Here is a 13,885-nt window from a genome sequence, read left to right on the forward strand (position 1 = left end):
GGATCAAGGACACATCTAATCCCTGCAGGACACCGGCCCTTGAGGCCTGGAGTTCTCCCAGCCCTGATCCAGGGCCTGGGAGAACTCCAGGCCCATTATAAGATAACTATTTGGAACTGTTAACCATGTAAAGCTAATTTTAATAAAATTATGGAGCTGGGAATTAGCATAACAGGTCAATAAAATTCTGTGAATAAATTACACCTAAACAAAGTTCACAGTAGTTACTTAAAATGTTAGAGGCAGAAGAAAAAGAGGCGACATCATTTACAGGTTAATGAGCTGAATACACACCGGACAAACTGACTCTGTGTCCTTACCTGCTGTGGGCCTTGTAGTCTCTGCTGCAGCTGCAGGCGCAGTTGGTTCGGTGGCAGCCTGACCGGATTGCCCATCCCCTGTGGTCTGGTCATGCCTGGCCTCAGTCCCATGCCCGTCCCACCGGGGAAGGCCCCTCGAGGGGCTCCGAACCCCAGACCCTGCGCCCCCACCGTGCCCAGCTCTGGAGGAAAAGGAGCTTGTGGAGCTGGTGTGAATTGGGAAGGGTAGGTGGGGAGTTTAGGGTCTATGGAAACTGGGGTGGCAGTGGGTTGCTGGGGTGGAAAATTTTGAGGTAAAGGGTCAAAGCAGCCACCCTACGAAGAGGGAAATAAAACAGGAAAAGGAAATCATTATGACGATGTTGTCTCGTAACCACCACAAAGTGTCCTTCAGTAAGATGGGGTAGGATTTTTCCAGTACTTTCTAGTCAAGTTGCTTTTTAAGTAATATGTTAGTATATCTACTTGGTCATTTAGAAGAGAAAATAAACATTCTGGAAAGTGAGAGCAATAACATACAAGATAATTATTGGACCTGGAGTTACTTGAGACCTGAAGTCTGAAATCTAACCATCTGTTCCCTTTATCACAACCCAGACTTATTGTTTATATCATAAAGGCCTTTGCAACAGTTTCACACCATGGTGGTGCTGCGGTTAGCTCTGCTGTCTCACAGAAAGAACGTCTCAAATGTCCGGGCCAACTGGGTTTCCACAGTGTAGTGATATATAAACAAAGCACTATAAGAATCTCTACTCCCAGGCAAAAAACAATGAAACAGCACTATTATTTACACGTAGATACTCATAAAAGTATTCGATTTTATACACTAACTAAAATGCAAAAACGTTAATAAAACCAAAGCCAAAGTGGACCAAATGAAGTCTTTAAGGCACATTAAGTCAGCAATGTAGTTATTAAAGGTGAAGCAGAGACAGAAGCAACTGCAAAGCTACACTTTCAAAAGACTTTGGCATCACAGCAGTCACCAAACAGACGCAGAAGTATGATGTAAACAAACCAAAGTTCTTGTAGACAGTTTATCTGGAACACCAGTCCGCATTAATGCTAGCATTAAGTAAATGAATGGCTATGACTAAAGACAAACTTAGCTCAACCCTTGGACCACATGATACGATCACAGTTACATGATGACAGAGGACTCCAAAGCCACACTTTGTTCCTCATTGTTTACTTCACTGTTCAACTGCCAGTACTGCTGCTGTTATCGCCTCGCTCCAGGTACAGCTTGCACGTCAGTCCATTACACAAAAATCAATCTACACATGTCATTTCCACAGCGTACACCTATAGTCACTTGCACTTACAGAGCAATTACTTTCTATCAGCGATTTGGCTCCACCCAAAAAACACATCATCACCTGTTTTCCTGGTTTGGAAAAGCAAGTCTGACATCGAACCATAATCATTTTCAGCCATTGAAACAACGTCGCTGCCACAGCGATGTTGATGTTTTTGAAACACTGAAATATTTTAATTCCATTTAAATCATATCTGATGTGTTACCTGAGTGTTACAAAGAACTGAAAGAAGCATAAAAGCCAGAGATCGCCTGTGATTATTTGGCAGACTATTTGCTTTTAAACAAGCCAAAATAAACTAAACAACTGCAGTTAGAAGAGTTGAACAGAAGTAAAGGTAAACATTATAAACTAATTGAATCACCTTGTGTTTTACTTGAATACCGTCCAGGAGTTTTATTTATATTTCTTGTGCCAAATCCTTGTGGATGGCACAAAAAAACAGATCAGAGGCCAGCAGAGGCTGCCAGCGCTTCAGCTGAGCAACTGTTTTGAATGTTTTGATTAATTATAGCAACATCGTAAAATTAATGATCATGCACTGGTCTTAAAATTAATCTTCAAATTCAAATTCAAATTCAAATTTTATTTGTCACGTACACAGTCATACACAGTACGATATGTAGTGAAATGCTTGGACAACTGCTCGTGACCTAAAGAAAACAAAAAAGGAAAAGGCTATGAATAAGATAGGAAATAAATATGAAAAATTAAAAAGGGTAAATTTAACTAGGAAGGAATAAAGTATAAATTAAGGTTAAAAATGAAATAACTGTACAACACAAATTAGAAGGGTAAATTTAACTGGGAAGAATAAGATAAAATATATAAATTAAAGTTGAAAATAAAATAACTGTACAACAAAATACACAATATAGAACTATATAAGAATGTATGAAGAAATATAAATATAAATAAATATATACACAATAACAGCAGCTGTACAAGTATTAACCGGAAATGAAGAATATAGTGACCAGTGTTGTGCAGAAACAAAGTCCAGAAAGTCCAGTGTGTGTGTAAGAACTATATGTGTGGGTCAGTACTGTGTGGTGGTGTGATTGAGAGACCTTTGTAAAGCCTTTGCAGGGCTTAAAGTCCAGTCTGCTGGTCAAAGTGTCCAACAGCAAAAGCTAAAGTGCTTTGTTAATGTGTTTGTAGTATAAAAGCACTCAGAGTTCAGTAAGCCTTTCCACTGTCTTACAAGCTTTATGACCTACTCACCTGTATCAGTTTGTCGATACCCAGGGCTTTGTCAAGCTCAGCCAGTTCGCTTTCATCTGTCCCACTGAGGAAGTTAACCAGCTGCTCTAATAGAGCCTTCTCATCGTTCCGGGCTTCAGGTGTGGTTGGAGGGCCAAGCACTTCATCCAGCGTACAGGGCACACACTGCCTGCTCAAAAAGACAAAACACCGTCTTTCCCACGCTCCCCTCTGGGCTGTGAAGAAGCAGCTTAGACTTATAAAATCAGACTTACTCTTGTGGTGATGCCAAAGGAGCCTGCAAAGGAGTTCCCAGACCATCAAACGTCAGGGTGTCAGCCAGAGCCAGAGGCTGAAACTGGGAATCACCCACATCCATCTTGGTTTGACCTGAAAGGGAAATTCATACACTAAGGCTTGTGGAAGAAAAATGTTTATGAACAACAGCATGCAATCTTTAGGTTTAAAGTGCTCTGTGCAACTTTTTTCATATATTAGATGCCTTCTACTTCCCTTTGTTCAAACAAACAAACACACTTTCTACTTCCACCATCAACAGGTAACAAGATATATATGGAAGTTACATACTTCATTTAATCTTGGTAAAATCTTTACCACGCAGCCATGACGTAGCATCATATTGCCCCCTTCTCAAGTAGAGTGAAAAAATTGATCATATATAAATTTATATCTATCTATCTATCTATCTATCTATCTATCTATCTATCTATCAAGGGCCTGATTTATATGTCAGGCCCTTGATAGTTTGGAATCTGGCCTTCTCGTTAAATTTGTTACCGTCTGGTTGTAGCTGTGGACTGTGCAGTTCATCCACATGCTAAACCAAAAAGACTGACTTTCAATCACTTACACAGCTGCTACAAGCTACACTGTTTGCTAACACAGAAAGCAAGAAAGACAGTTGATGCTCAGCAATTTCAACTGAGATGGGAAGCCTGCAGAGTGGCATAGTCCAATTATAATTTATGCTGTCATTACAAAGTTTGTTGTTTCACTAAATTTCTTTTTAATAGCAGAATTTAGTTCTGACTACACAGGGTAACCAAACTGTGGCTGCAGTACACTTATTTACCAGTGGTTGAGGTGAAAGGGTTCATAACTTCGGCCTCTGGAAATGGACTGCTGTCTATGGGGGTCTGGAAGGGGTCTCCTTGTCCCGGTTGTTGGCTTGGAGTGGCGGGATTGCAGAACTCAAATGAAGACTGACTCTGAAGGCTGCAGCCAGAGGGCGGTCTGCCATCACTGAGCCCTGCAACACAAACACAAGGACACTGCGAAAATCACTTGAAGTATTTCATGAGGAGAGAAATACTTTATGTATCCCATAATATAAAATACTAATAATATCTGGCAGATATATTTTATTCTAGGAGGTGATATCATGTGCTATGAAATATTTCCAACATCTGTCGCTGTGGGAGATGAGCTCAAACGTGCTGCGCTGCCTGTCCAGTTAGCCGTGCAGAGGGTTGTCAGGACTAATAACGATGGATAACAGTTTGCTCAGTGACCACCTCTCCACCACAGCCTTGAAAGTATCCAACTTTCAGCCAATCACTGATCATTTTATTCAGTCAGTGTCACCAGATCAGACCACAGCCCAATTACAGTGTGTTCGCTATATGTGAGTGAAAGAAAATCTCCAACATTTTGCTGCACTCAGTGCGGATCTCAGCTTCCCTAGGAAACAGCCTGCTCATCCCCAAATTTGAATATAGCCTCTATGTTGGTCTTCCAGTTCAGTCTGGACTATCGTTGTATACACCTCCACCACATGAACATCCTGAGTGTGCAGCCACCTCTTTCCTTCTGAAGTTCATCCCCATCTCTCTGATCTTATTCACATTCAGAAGCAGACCAATCCACAAACTCATCCACTAGTGCTCTATACTCCTCCTCCTGCCCATCACTAATGCATCCAACCATGCAGACCCGGAGTTGTACTGAAAGCCTAGCTATGACAAAATGCATCCATTTATTTTCAAGTAATTTTGGTAGATTTGTCCTTTGACATGCAGGACAAAGAAGGACGTAATCCACTTCAGACATGCTCTTGCTACTGGAAAATGAATATATCCAGTAGGAAGAGAAGGTAACCAATCTTAATGTGACAAGCATTATACAGTTAAAAATGTAAAAAAAAAAATAATCCAGGCTTGGTAAAGAAGTGTGAGATACTCTTTTGAGATACAAGAGTAAGTACTGTTTGACTCTTTAGCCATTGTGGTTCTCTTTTCTAATGTTTTATAAATTTTGCTTACAGCTTTCTGTTCCTCATGACATTTTCTATCCATGTCAAAAGCAATTAGACTCTTGACTATTCAAATTGAGCTTCTGTCTGAATTAGGTAAGCACACTGCCAGGATAGAGCATGCAGCACACTGAATGTGTGACAACCCACTTGCTATTGGTAAATCAACTGAACTATTTGCTGTGCTATTCCCGCTTTGACACAATTCAACAGCATATGGAATTCATATTTGGGATTTGGAAGATTAAAGACCGGCTACTGTCCGATCCTTTTTCTCCTGTCAGGTGATATTTAGAAAGATTCACGTGTGAAAACAGCTGAGGAAACCTTTAGACGTTTTCTCTGCAGTGTGACAAGAAGTAGAGTAAGAGTTTGGCTACATGGCTCCTGGAAGCCACTAGAGGGCATTAAGAATATAAAAATACCGGTGAATGAACTCTGGATCATACAATAATAACAATAACAATTATTTTGAATCCAATCAATTTAAATACTATCCAACAACGCTTAAAGAACAAAATTAGTAACTATTATAACAAACAATCTGATATTTGAATGAAATCAAGGATTTATTCATCACGAGCTGAAACAGTACCTCTGTTAGGAGTGCCAGGAGGCTCTCTCTTCACATTTACATTGCGGGGAGTGCTGGCCTCGCCGGGTTGGAGCTGAGTGGGTGACTGCAGTTTGAGCTGGGGGGAAGGGGAGTGAAGCTGAGGCGATGGGGACTGCAACTGTGGGAGGGACTGAGGCTGAGACAGGGGTGACTGGAGCTGAGGCACAGGGGACTGGAGCGTAGCTGGGGGCTGGGGACCCGGAGACTGAAGTTGAGGGCCTCCTCCGGGGTTTGGTGTATCCTCACTGCCCTGTTTGGCCCCAGCTGGGCCTCTGAAGCCAGGCAGCATCTGGGAGAGAGGGTCCATATCAACAGATACACTAGAAATCTACAGGCAAGAAACAAATGAAAAAGAAATGCAAATAAAAGGTGTTAAAAATAAAGTATTAAAAGATAATTGGGGAAAAAGGGGGAAGTGGACGTTGGGAAAACTTCAAAGACTACAGCTGGTAGCTGAACCCACAATGGAGACAAAGTCCAAGAAAATAAACATGCAACTCGGTTTACAACGGCTGTCCTGCAACTGGCAACACAGGATCAAAGCTCAGAGGAAAATTTCGAGGCTTGACTGAGAAAGATCCTTTTTAACGCCGTGTCACGCAAGCATGATTGAAAATAAGTCCTCGTTTAGGGTGGGAAGATTAACATTACTGGGTCATTACAGTTGCGCGTTATGACTGTCTGATTGGTCGAAGCTGGACAGAGTTCATCAGCGTCTGTTGCTTTTGACACTTGGATCACTTACCGATCAGTTTAGGTTGTTGAAAGGTGTTTTCTGTAATCTGGGTTAATCTGACTGGTATTTTCTGTTTTGGCTATAGGGACCATAAATACACCTCGAATCAGCAGACGAGTAAAATCCCTATTTTTCTTACTTTTTACCAGTTCATTAGTTTTACTTCCTAAACCTGGCTGCTCTAATGCCGTTTTACCTCATTATTTTCTGTCGCAGTCTCATTTTAAAGCGTTATTTTATTGGTCTGATGATGCAGTGGCGATCTGAAACAAGTTCTCATTAAGCTGTAGTTGAAATCCCACTCTGAAGGCCTTCTGTTTTATTACTTTACACAAATGTTAAATGCCCAATTTTCAAAAATTAACACAATATCAACAGCTGTACCATGGAGTCTCGGCTGTCTTTGCGGCTGTCTCTGCGGTTTTCTCCGACAGGGCTCGATTTGGGGCTGGACACTCCTCCAAGTTTGGTTGCACCTCCTGTGCCAGCCGTTGACCCTGTACAGGTCACTCCCTCCCCACCAGCTTTCTTCTCTACCTTAATTCTCACTGTCTGAAGGCTCAGAACAGATGGAGGTGGCAGGTCGTCCAAGTCCTTCAAAAACAAAAAGGTTTCAGCCAGGTGCCAAACATCAGGAAGTCAAATACAATGTAGTATACAGTAAAGAATAAATGTTCATCATAAATTAACAGACTTAAGCACTGCTTGCATTTACCTGAAATTTAAATCTATGAAGATGTAATAATACAGAGAACCCTAAATGTAAGGTTTGAATATTAATTATATCAAAATATGAGCTAATTATTATGTTTAATTTTCACCTTTTCATAGAGTGACTGCATCCGAACACATAGTTTACAGAAGAATGTATGTTTGTATGGGATATTAAAGACCATCTTAAATTATAATATATTTGACTTTTAAAATTAAAACAATCCAACCATTAAAAAAGACCAAATAGTATATTAGTATATTTTTATACTGCATTGTGTTTCCTTTAAATTTTATTCCAGAAAAAGAAACTAAAGTTCTCTTTCATAGCATTCGTTTGTGTCCACTATGGGAACGCCTCCTGCGTGACCTCATCAGAAGCTCAAATACCATTACGCCAGCCCTTACAGGCTGGCTAGGTGACGCCCATGTCAGGAGGGGCCAGTGCCTCCCTATATAATAGGCTGACATAGCGTCAGATGTCATTCAAAAACCTCTTCTCGCTTCTTACAGAAGCCTGTAGACAACTGTGCTATTGGGTGCTAAAGCTAAACTGTCCACAGATTCGAATGAACTCGGTAGCCGGGCGCTTTGTTCCCAGCTTTTCAGTTGTCCACTAGCATACAAGCAGTAGCAATACTTTCACCCAGGGAAGTAGCAATACTTTCCGAAAGCGAAGTAGCAACGCTTTGCTAATAAAGGTACCCCTAGCTTCACCATCAGGTAGCAATACCCTTCGACGCTAGCGGTTTTAAACATTAGGTAGCAATACCTGTAGAAAAGTAGCAACACTTTTCACCCCACGTTAGCGAGGAATAGCAATATTCTCCGCACTCAGTGTCGGTCTTGCTAACGTGCGCAACCCTCTAGCTAACCATGGCTACGACGGCCAACGAAGTTGCAAAACTTTGTCCTTGCGGCAAAAAGATTTTTGCCTGGGATACACACCCCGTGTGTGCGGCATGCCTGGGCTTATCTCACGCTCAGGCTGCCTTGACACCCGCACGAGACTGTATCCACTGCGCGGCTTTCCCACGCAAACTACTCCGCCGCATGCTAGCTCGCCAGGCTAACCTGTCGGGTGGCGACACTTTGCTGTGTGAGGCTGCTGCGGTGCCCGATGATTTGGCTGCAACGCCAGGGCCGAGCTGGGTAGCGGCAGACCCTCAGCCCATCGCGACCGCTTTCCTGTCGCTGGAGGCACACGGAGATCGTGAGTTTTTCCCCGATGCTGGAGTCACCTGGGGAGATGCCAACGAGGACGGAGATGAGTCGGCTGATTCAGAGCTCCTGCTGTCTGACGATGGCGAGGAGGAAGATTCCAACCTCCTTGGCTAGCATCAGCTGGGCTGCAAAGCCCTTGGCTACCGGCGAGGTTGAAAAACCGACACCGCCGTCTCCCCTGGATCTTGACATGCAGGACATGTGCAAGCGCACAGCCGCTAGGCTCAACATCCCGTGGCCTGCCATACAAACAGAGGATGTAAAGTCTCGTTTTGACGGCGAGCCCACCCACTCAGCGCTGGGTGGGCTCGCAGGGACTGGACCCTTACCGAGACGGCCACCGTCGCGTGAGAGTCTCTGCAGACTGTTCACTCGCTCTCCGCGAGTGGAAGAGGCCAGGTTTCTTGTCTCAGGGCGTTGCCATGGGGGCAGTTTCAGGCAGGAAGGCGATTTCCACAGATGCCCCTCTTTCGGGCTGGGGGGCCACCCACGAGGGCAGAACAGTGAATGGGGCCCTCACATGCGCTCCACCCACATAAACTGTCTGGAACTGCTGGCGGTTCACCTGTCGCTAAAACACTTTCTCCCTTGGCTGAGAGGTCATCATGTTTTAGTGAGGTCGGACAATTCCACCGTTGTGGCCTACATCAACAGACAGGGGGGTCTGGGGTCCCCCAAGTTACACACACTAGCACACAGACTGATAGTCTGGAGCAGTGTCCACCTGCTGTCACTGAGAGCAACTCACGTGCCGGGGATCTTGAACTTTGGAGCAGATCTTCTCTCCAGGGGCAACCTGTATGGGGACTGGAAGCTTCACCCGGAGGTGGTGAAGCAGATCTGGCTGCGATTCGGTCGGGCGACCGTGGACGTTTATGCATCCAGGGAGAATGCTCAGTGTCCCCTGTTTTACTCGCTGCATGATCAGAGAGCTCCACTCGGGGTGGATGCTCTAGCTCACGAGTGGCCGAGAACCCTCCTCTATGCTTTTCCCCCAGTGGCCCTCATTTCTCCAACTCTGGCCACAGTGAGGGAGAGAAGTCACTATATGATCCTGATAGCCCCGCACTGGCCAGGGAAACACTGGCTGGCCGAGATTTTTCAGCAGCTGTGCGGCCCACCTTGGCTGTTACCACTACGCAGAGACCTCCTGTCTCAGGCACAGGGGGAAATATTCCACCCCCACCCAGAGAGGCTAGCTCTATGGGCTTGGCCCGTGAGTGGTTTAACCTGAACACGGTGGGGCTCCCTCATAGTGAATTACAGGCCACCCCTTTTCAGTGCTCTGTGGCTGTGATTCTGTCATTTCTTCAGGCCCTGATTGATAAGGGTGAAGCCTTCTCCACCATCAAGGTGTATTTGGCAGCAATTTCAGCCTGCCATATTGGTTTTGAGGGAAAGACTGTTGGCCAGCATCCCTTAATATGGCATTTCATGAAGGGTGCACGGCGTAAATTGCCTACGTCTAGGCTGTTGGCTCCATCGTGGGACCTTCCCACAGTATTGGCTGCGCTCTCCTGTTGCCCATTTGAACCCCTGGAACAGGTTGAGTTGAAATTTCTGTCCTTGAAGACGGCTCTTTTAATTGCTTTAGCTTCTGCTAAACGTGTGGGAGAGATCCACGCTCTCTCAGTGCATCAGTCATGCATTCAGTTCTCCTCGGATAATACGAGGGTCAGTATGCGGCTCACCCTGCCTTTGTCCCAAAGGTTGTCGGCACATATTCCCCTATAGAACTGCCGGCCTTTTGCCCACCGCATTTCTCCTCAGTGGAGCAACAGCGGCTGCATACCTTGTGTCCAGTCCGTGCTCTGCGCATTTACATGGACCGAACCCAGAGTGTCAGACAAAGTGACCAGCTGTTCGTGTCCTGGGCTAAACCACATATGGGAAAGCCTGTGTCTAAACAGTGCCTCTCCCATTGGATAGTAGGAGCAATTGCCTTGGCCTATACTAGCAGGGGCCTTGAGCCCCCTGCTGGCTTGCGTGCGCATTCCACTAGAGGTCTGGCAACCTCATGGGCTCTCTTTAGGGGAGTTTCTATTCAGGAGGTGTGTGCAGCTGCATGCTGGACCTCACCTCATACATTTGCTAGGTTTTACAGGTTAGATGTGACAGCACCTAACCTAGCACATTCAGTCCTCAGTGCAGGTTCTTCCCGGGTGGGGGCCTCTCCCCTGTGAAGTGCTGTTGGGGACGGTTGTCTTCTTAACAGGCATGTCTGGCAATCCGGGAGTCAGTATTGCTCCCATAGTGAGACACGAAACGAATGCTATGAAAGAGAACTTAAGGTTATGTATATAACCCCGGTTCTCTGAGTAGCATGAGTGAGTGTCTCACCAGACCGCCCTCCTTGCTATGGAAGCGAGGAAGAGGTGGGCTTGTTTTGAATGACATCTGACGCTATGTCAGCCTATTTTATAGGGAGGCACTGGCCCCTCCTGACATGGGCGTCACCTAGCCAGCCTGTAAGGGCTGGCGTAATGGTATTTGAGCTTCTGATGAGGTCACGCAGGAGGCGTTCCCATAGTGAGACACTCACTCATGCTACTCAGAGAACCGGGGTTATATACATAACCTTACGTTTCCTTTTATAGTATTTGCAATGCCCTATATTCTAGACTTCCATTGCAATAAGTGAAAATGATTAACTATTATTTCAGATGCTGTTCTGGTTCTGATTCTCATCTTTTGGGTTGAGTAGGGATGTGTTTGTAGACTGTTATTTTTTTTAGTTTTTGTTTTATGTGGCAGCAGAAAGGAAACAAATGTGAATATCAGATTAGAAATAAATACAGTATAGAAGGCAATTACTAATACTTTCAGGCTCACGTGCAGCCCTGCCCTCCAATACAGCTGGAATTGTGTGGCTTTTGGATCTCTTATAGTCATAACCCTACTTAGGTAAAACTATCATAGTTTGGACCTAAAATACAAAGTATCTAAAATAAAATCAGTATATATATTCTAATACTGAATCATTGTAATTGATTCCAAATTGTCTATATAATTTTTATTTTGCTGCTGTACACTGCTGGGCAGCTTTATCTAGAACAATCGTTTAGTGCAGTTGCTTGTAACTAAAGCTTTAAAATAAATGGTTTTAAGTACAAAGCGCAATATTTGTATCCAAAATGTGCTGATTTTAAGCATAAAGTAGCAAAACACAGAAGTAATATTAAATAAATAACATTATTAAATTGTACTTCATTAAGCATTTCACCAGTGGTCGTGTCCGGGCTCTCGTCCACTGTAAGATTAACAGTAATCTAATAACATAAGACTGGCACAAGGAGAACCGGTCTTCCATATGTGGTGTGGTGGGAAAGGAATTTAGAAAGAAAAAAAGCTTTGGGCTTCCATATTATACCTTTTCATCTGTACCCAGGAGAAAACGAAGCAACTGGTGGTCCTGTGGCTCTCTCGAGTCGCTCTTGGGAGGTCCTGCACCCAGCGCCGGACTGGCAGGTGGCTCCTTCTTGATCTCAACTTCAGTTTTGTTTATTCCTTCCTCACTGGTGGTGGAGGCATCATTGGGACTACTGTCCTGAAGCAGCCGGTGGAGGATCTTGTGTCTTTCAGTGAGACTGCTGTGGGAGGCAGGGCACTGAGGGGCAGGAGCAGGGTTAGGTGGATGAGGTGAGGAGGCGCAGTGGATGCTGTTGCTGTTGTTGTTAGAGTCAGCTCCTGTCCCATTGCTATCCAGGAGCTGATTGAGTCTGGGGTTACCCAGCTGTGAGGCAGAAGAAAGGGGGACTTTAACAGAGTCCTCTCCCCCTTCTTCACCTCCATCTGAGGGTTTTGTTGACGGAGGTCGAATAGAGGAGCCAGTGGGTGTACTGGCTTGTCTCTGAAGGACCGGAGAGGACAGGGAGAAAGACCCTGTTGACCCACCGCTTGCGCTACTGTTGCCATCACCACTAGACTGCTGCCTGTTGAGGCTTCCTCCACTGCTTAGAGCCCCAGCTGGGGAATGGAGGCCAGGTGTGGAGGGAGAGAAGGGGTTCCCTGGTACCCGAGGGCTCCCACCTAACCCAGGACTGGCCCGTGGCATCCTGGGCGACATAAAAGAGGTAGGGGTTGCTGTAAGTGGGCTGCTCAAAGGAGAGGGGCTGTTGACCTGCTGGGGACAATTCGTCCGATTGGGTGTCAGGTAGCCTGTCGGCGTGGCTGGATTATGTCCGTGGGAAGAGGCATTGCTGTTGTTGGTGTGAAGGCCCGCGGTGGCGAGACTTGAGCCTTGGGTTGAATTACTGCTGGGGGGGAGGGAAGGGGAGCGGGAGGGAATTTGGGCGATACCGCTGAGGGTTGGTGGAAGGCTGGGGTTAGTGTTTTCCTGAGAGCTAGCAGTGTTGTGTTCCCTGGGAAAAGAAAAAACAAAGGAAAATTAAAGATGTCAACCACATCTTTATATCACGTCCACAAACACCCCATTTTCTATCAGTGTCTGCCTTATCCAGGCTTCAAGCGTCATCCAGGCTTCTCTGTCTGCTGCTCTTTAAATTCTCCCCGTAATCAATAAAGTGAAAAAAACATTAAACATTCATTATCTCCATTACAAGCTTTAAGAATGAAAATCCATATCACAACACTTGTCGTAGCACTTTTTGTTTGCTGATGATTAAAAAACTTCTGTTAACAATCAATAAGTCAAACTGCACCTTGCATGGAAGAGAAAACATCAAATAAAATGTAATAAAATGGCCAATCAGTACATTACTGAAATTCCCAGAGGAACCCACCCGAGGGATTAGTAAAGTTTCATCTAATCTAATTAAGACAATATCAATTAAATATGAGGAACAAAAAATTATAATAAAATAAACTAGAATAATCAATAAACTCTAGTGAGAAAAGGAAATTCTGAAGAATTCAGTTACAACAAGCCAAAACAACAACCTTACTGGGTTTCCACACTTTTCCTTGAATTCAAGCACTTTTCAAGATATCCCAGCACCTTATGGCTGTGGCAAGTTACTCTCTCAGTTCTTCGGCACATTCAATGAGTCTGCCATAAATGATCAAATTACTGTGTAAGGCGCACATTCATCTGAAAAGTATCACTGACCCATTTTACCATAAAAGCAGTTTAATTACACTTTAACGCAGCTGGTAGATCTTCAGAGAAAGTCAGAGCATTTTTAAAATCCTTGAAAATACCAGCATCATCTGCAACATCCCCCAAAAAGACCATAACTGAGAAACTAACATGCATGGGACTCTGCAGGTGCATGCTGTGCACACTTCAGTGGATGAAAATTCATTTTACTCTGAGATACCACTTGTTACTGACACAAAGTGTCAGTAACAAGTGGTAACAAGTACAAAGTTTTTAAATCTTTGACCTTTTACATGTGGTTGTCAAACATCACTTTATCCACTAATAAATAAGATTAGGCTCAGTTGCAGTCATCTCCTGTGTGTGTGTGTGTGTGTGTGTGTGTGTGTGTGTGTGTGTGTGTGTGTGTGTGTGTGTGTGTG

The 13,885-nt window shown here is 44.5% G+C and overlaps 1 protein-coding gene across 5 annotated transcripts in view; it reads right to left on the reverse strand.

The window, feature by feature from the left end:
- ncoa1 (nuclear receptor coactivator 1) overlaps nt 1-13,885 on the reverse strand; it is an 80,911-nt gene that overhangs the window by 7,818 nt on the left and 59,208 nt on the right. For 3 of the 5 annotated variants that reach the window (XM_013915601.1, XM_013915599.1, XM_013915600.1), the window contains 7 exons: nt 11,775-12,765; nt 6,854-7,063; nt 5,713-6,061; nt 3,939-4,115; nt 3,121-3,235; nt 2,867-3,035; nt 321-635 (listed from right to left, as the gene is read on the reverse strand). In XM_013915601.1, coding sequence (XP_013771055.1) covers nt 321-635; nt 2,867-3,035; nt 3,121-3,235; nt 3,939-4,115; nt 5,713-6,061; nt 6,854-7,063; nt 11,775-12,765 — 2,326 coding nt within the window. The remainder of the gene's footprint in view (nt 1-320; nt 636-2,866; nt 3,036-3,120; nt 3,236-3,938; nt 4,116-5,712; nt 6,062-6,853; nt 7,064-11,774; nt 12,766-13,885) is intronic. The other 2 variants (XM_013915603.1, XM_013915604.1) reach the window with 2 other exon arrangements.

Source organism: Pundamilia nyererei, unplaced genomic scaffold (genome assembly GCF_000239375.1).
Source record: "Pundamilia nyererei isolate P.nyererei 1_Seehausen unplaced genomic scaffold, PunNye1.0 scaffold00329, whole genome shotgun sequence".
Taxonomy (NCBI): domain Eukaryota; kingdom Metazoa; phylum Chordata; class Actinopteri; order Cichliformes; family Cichlidae; genus Pundamilia; species Pundamilia nyererei.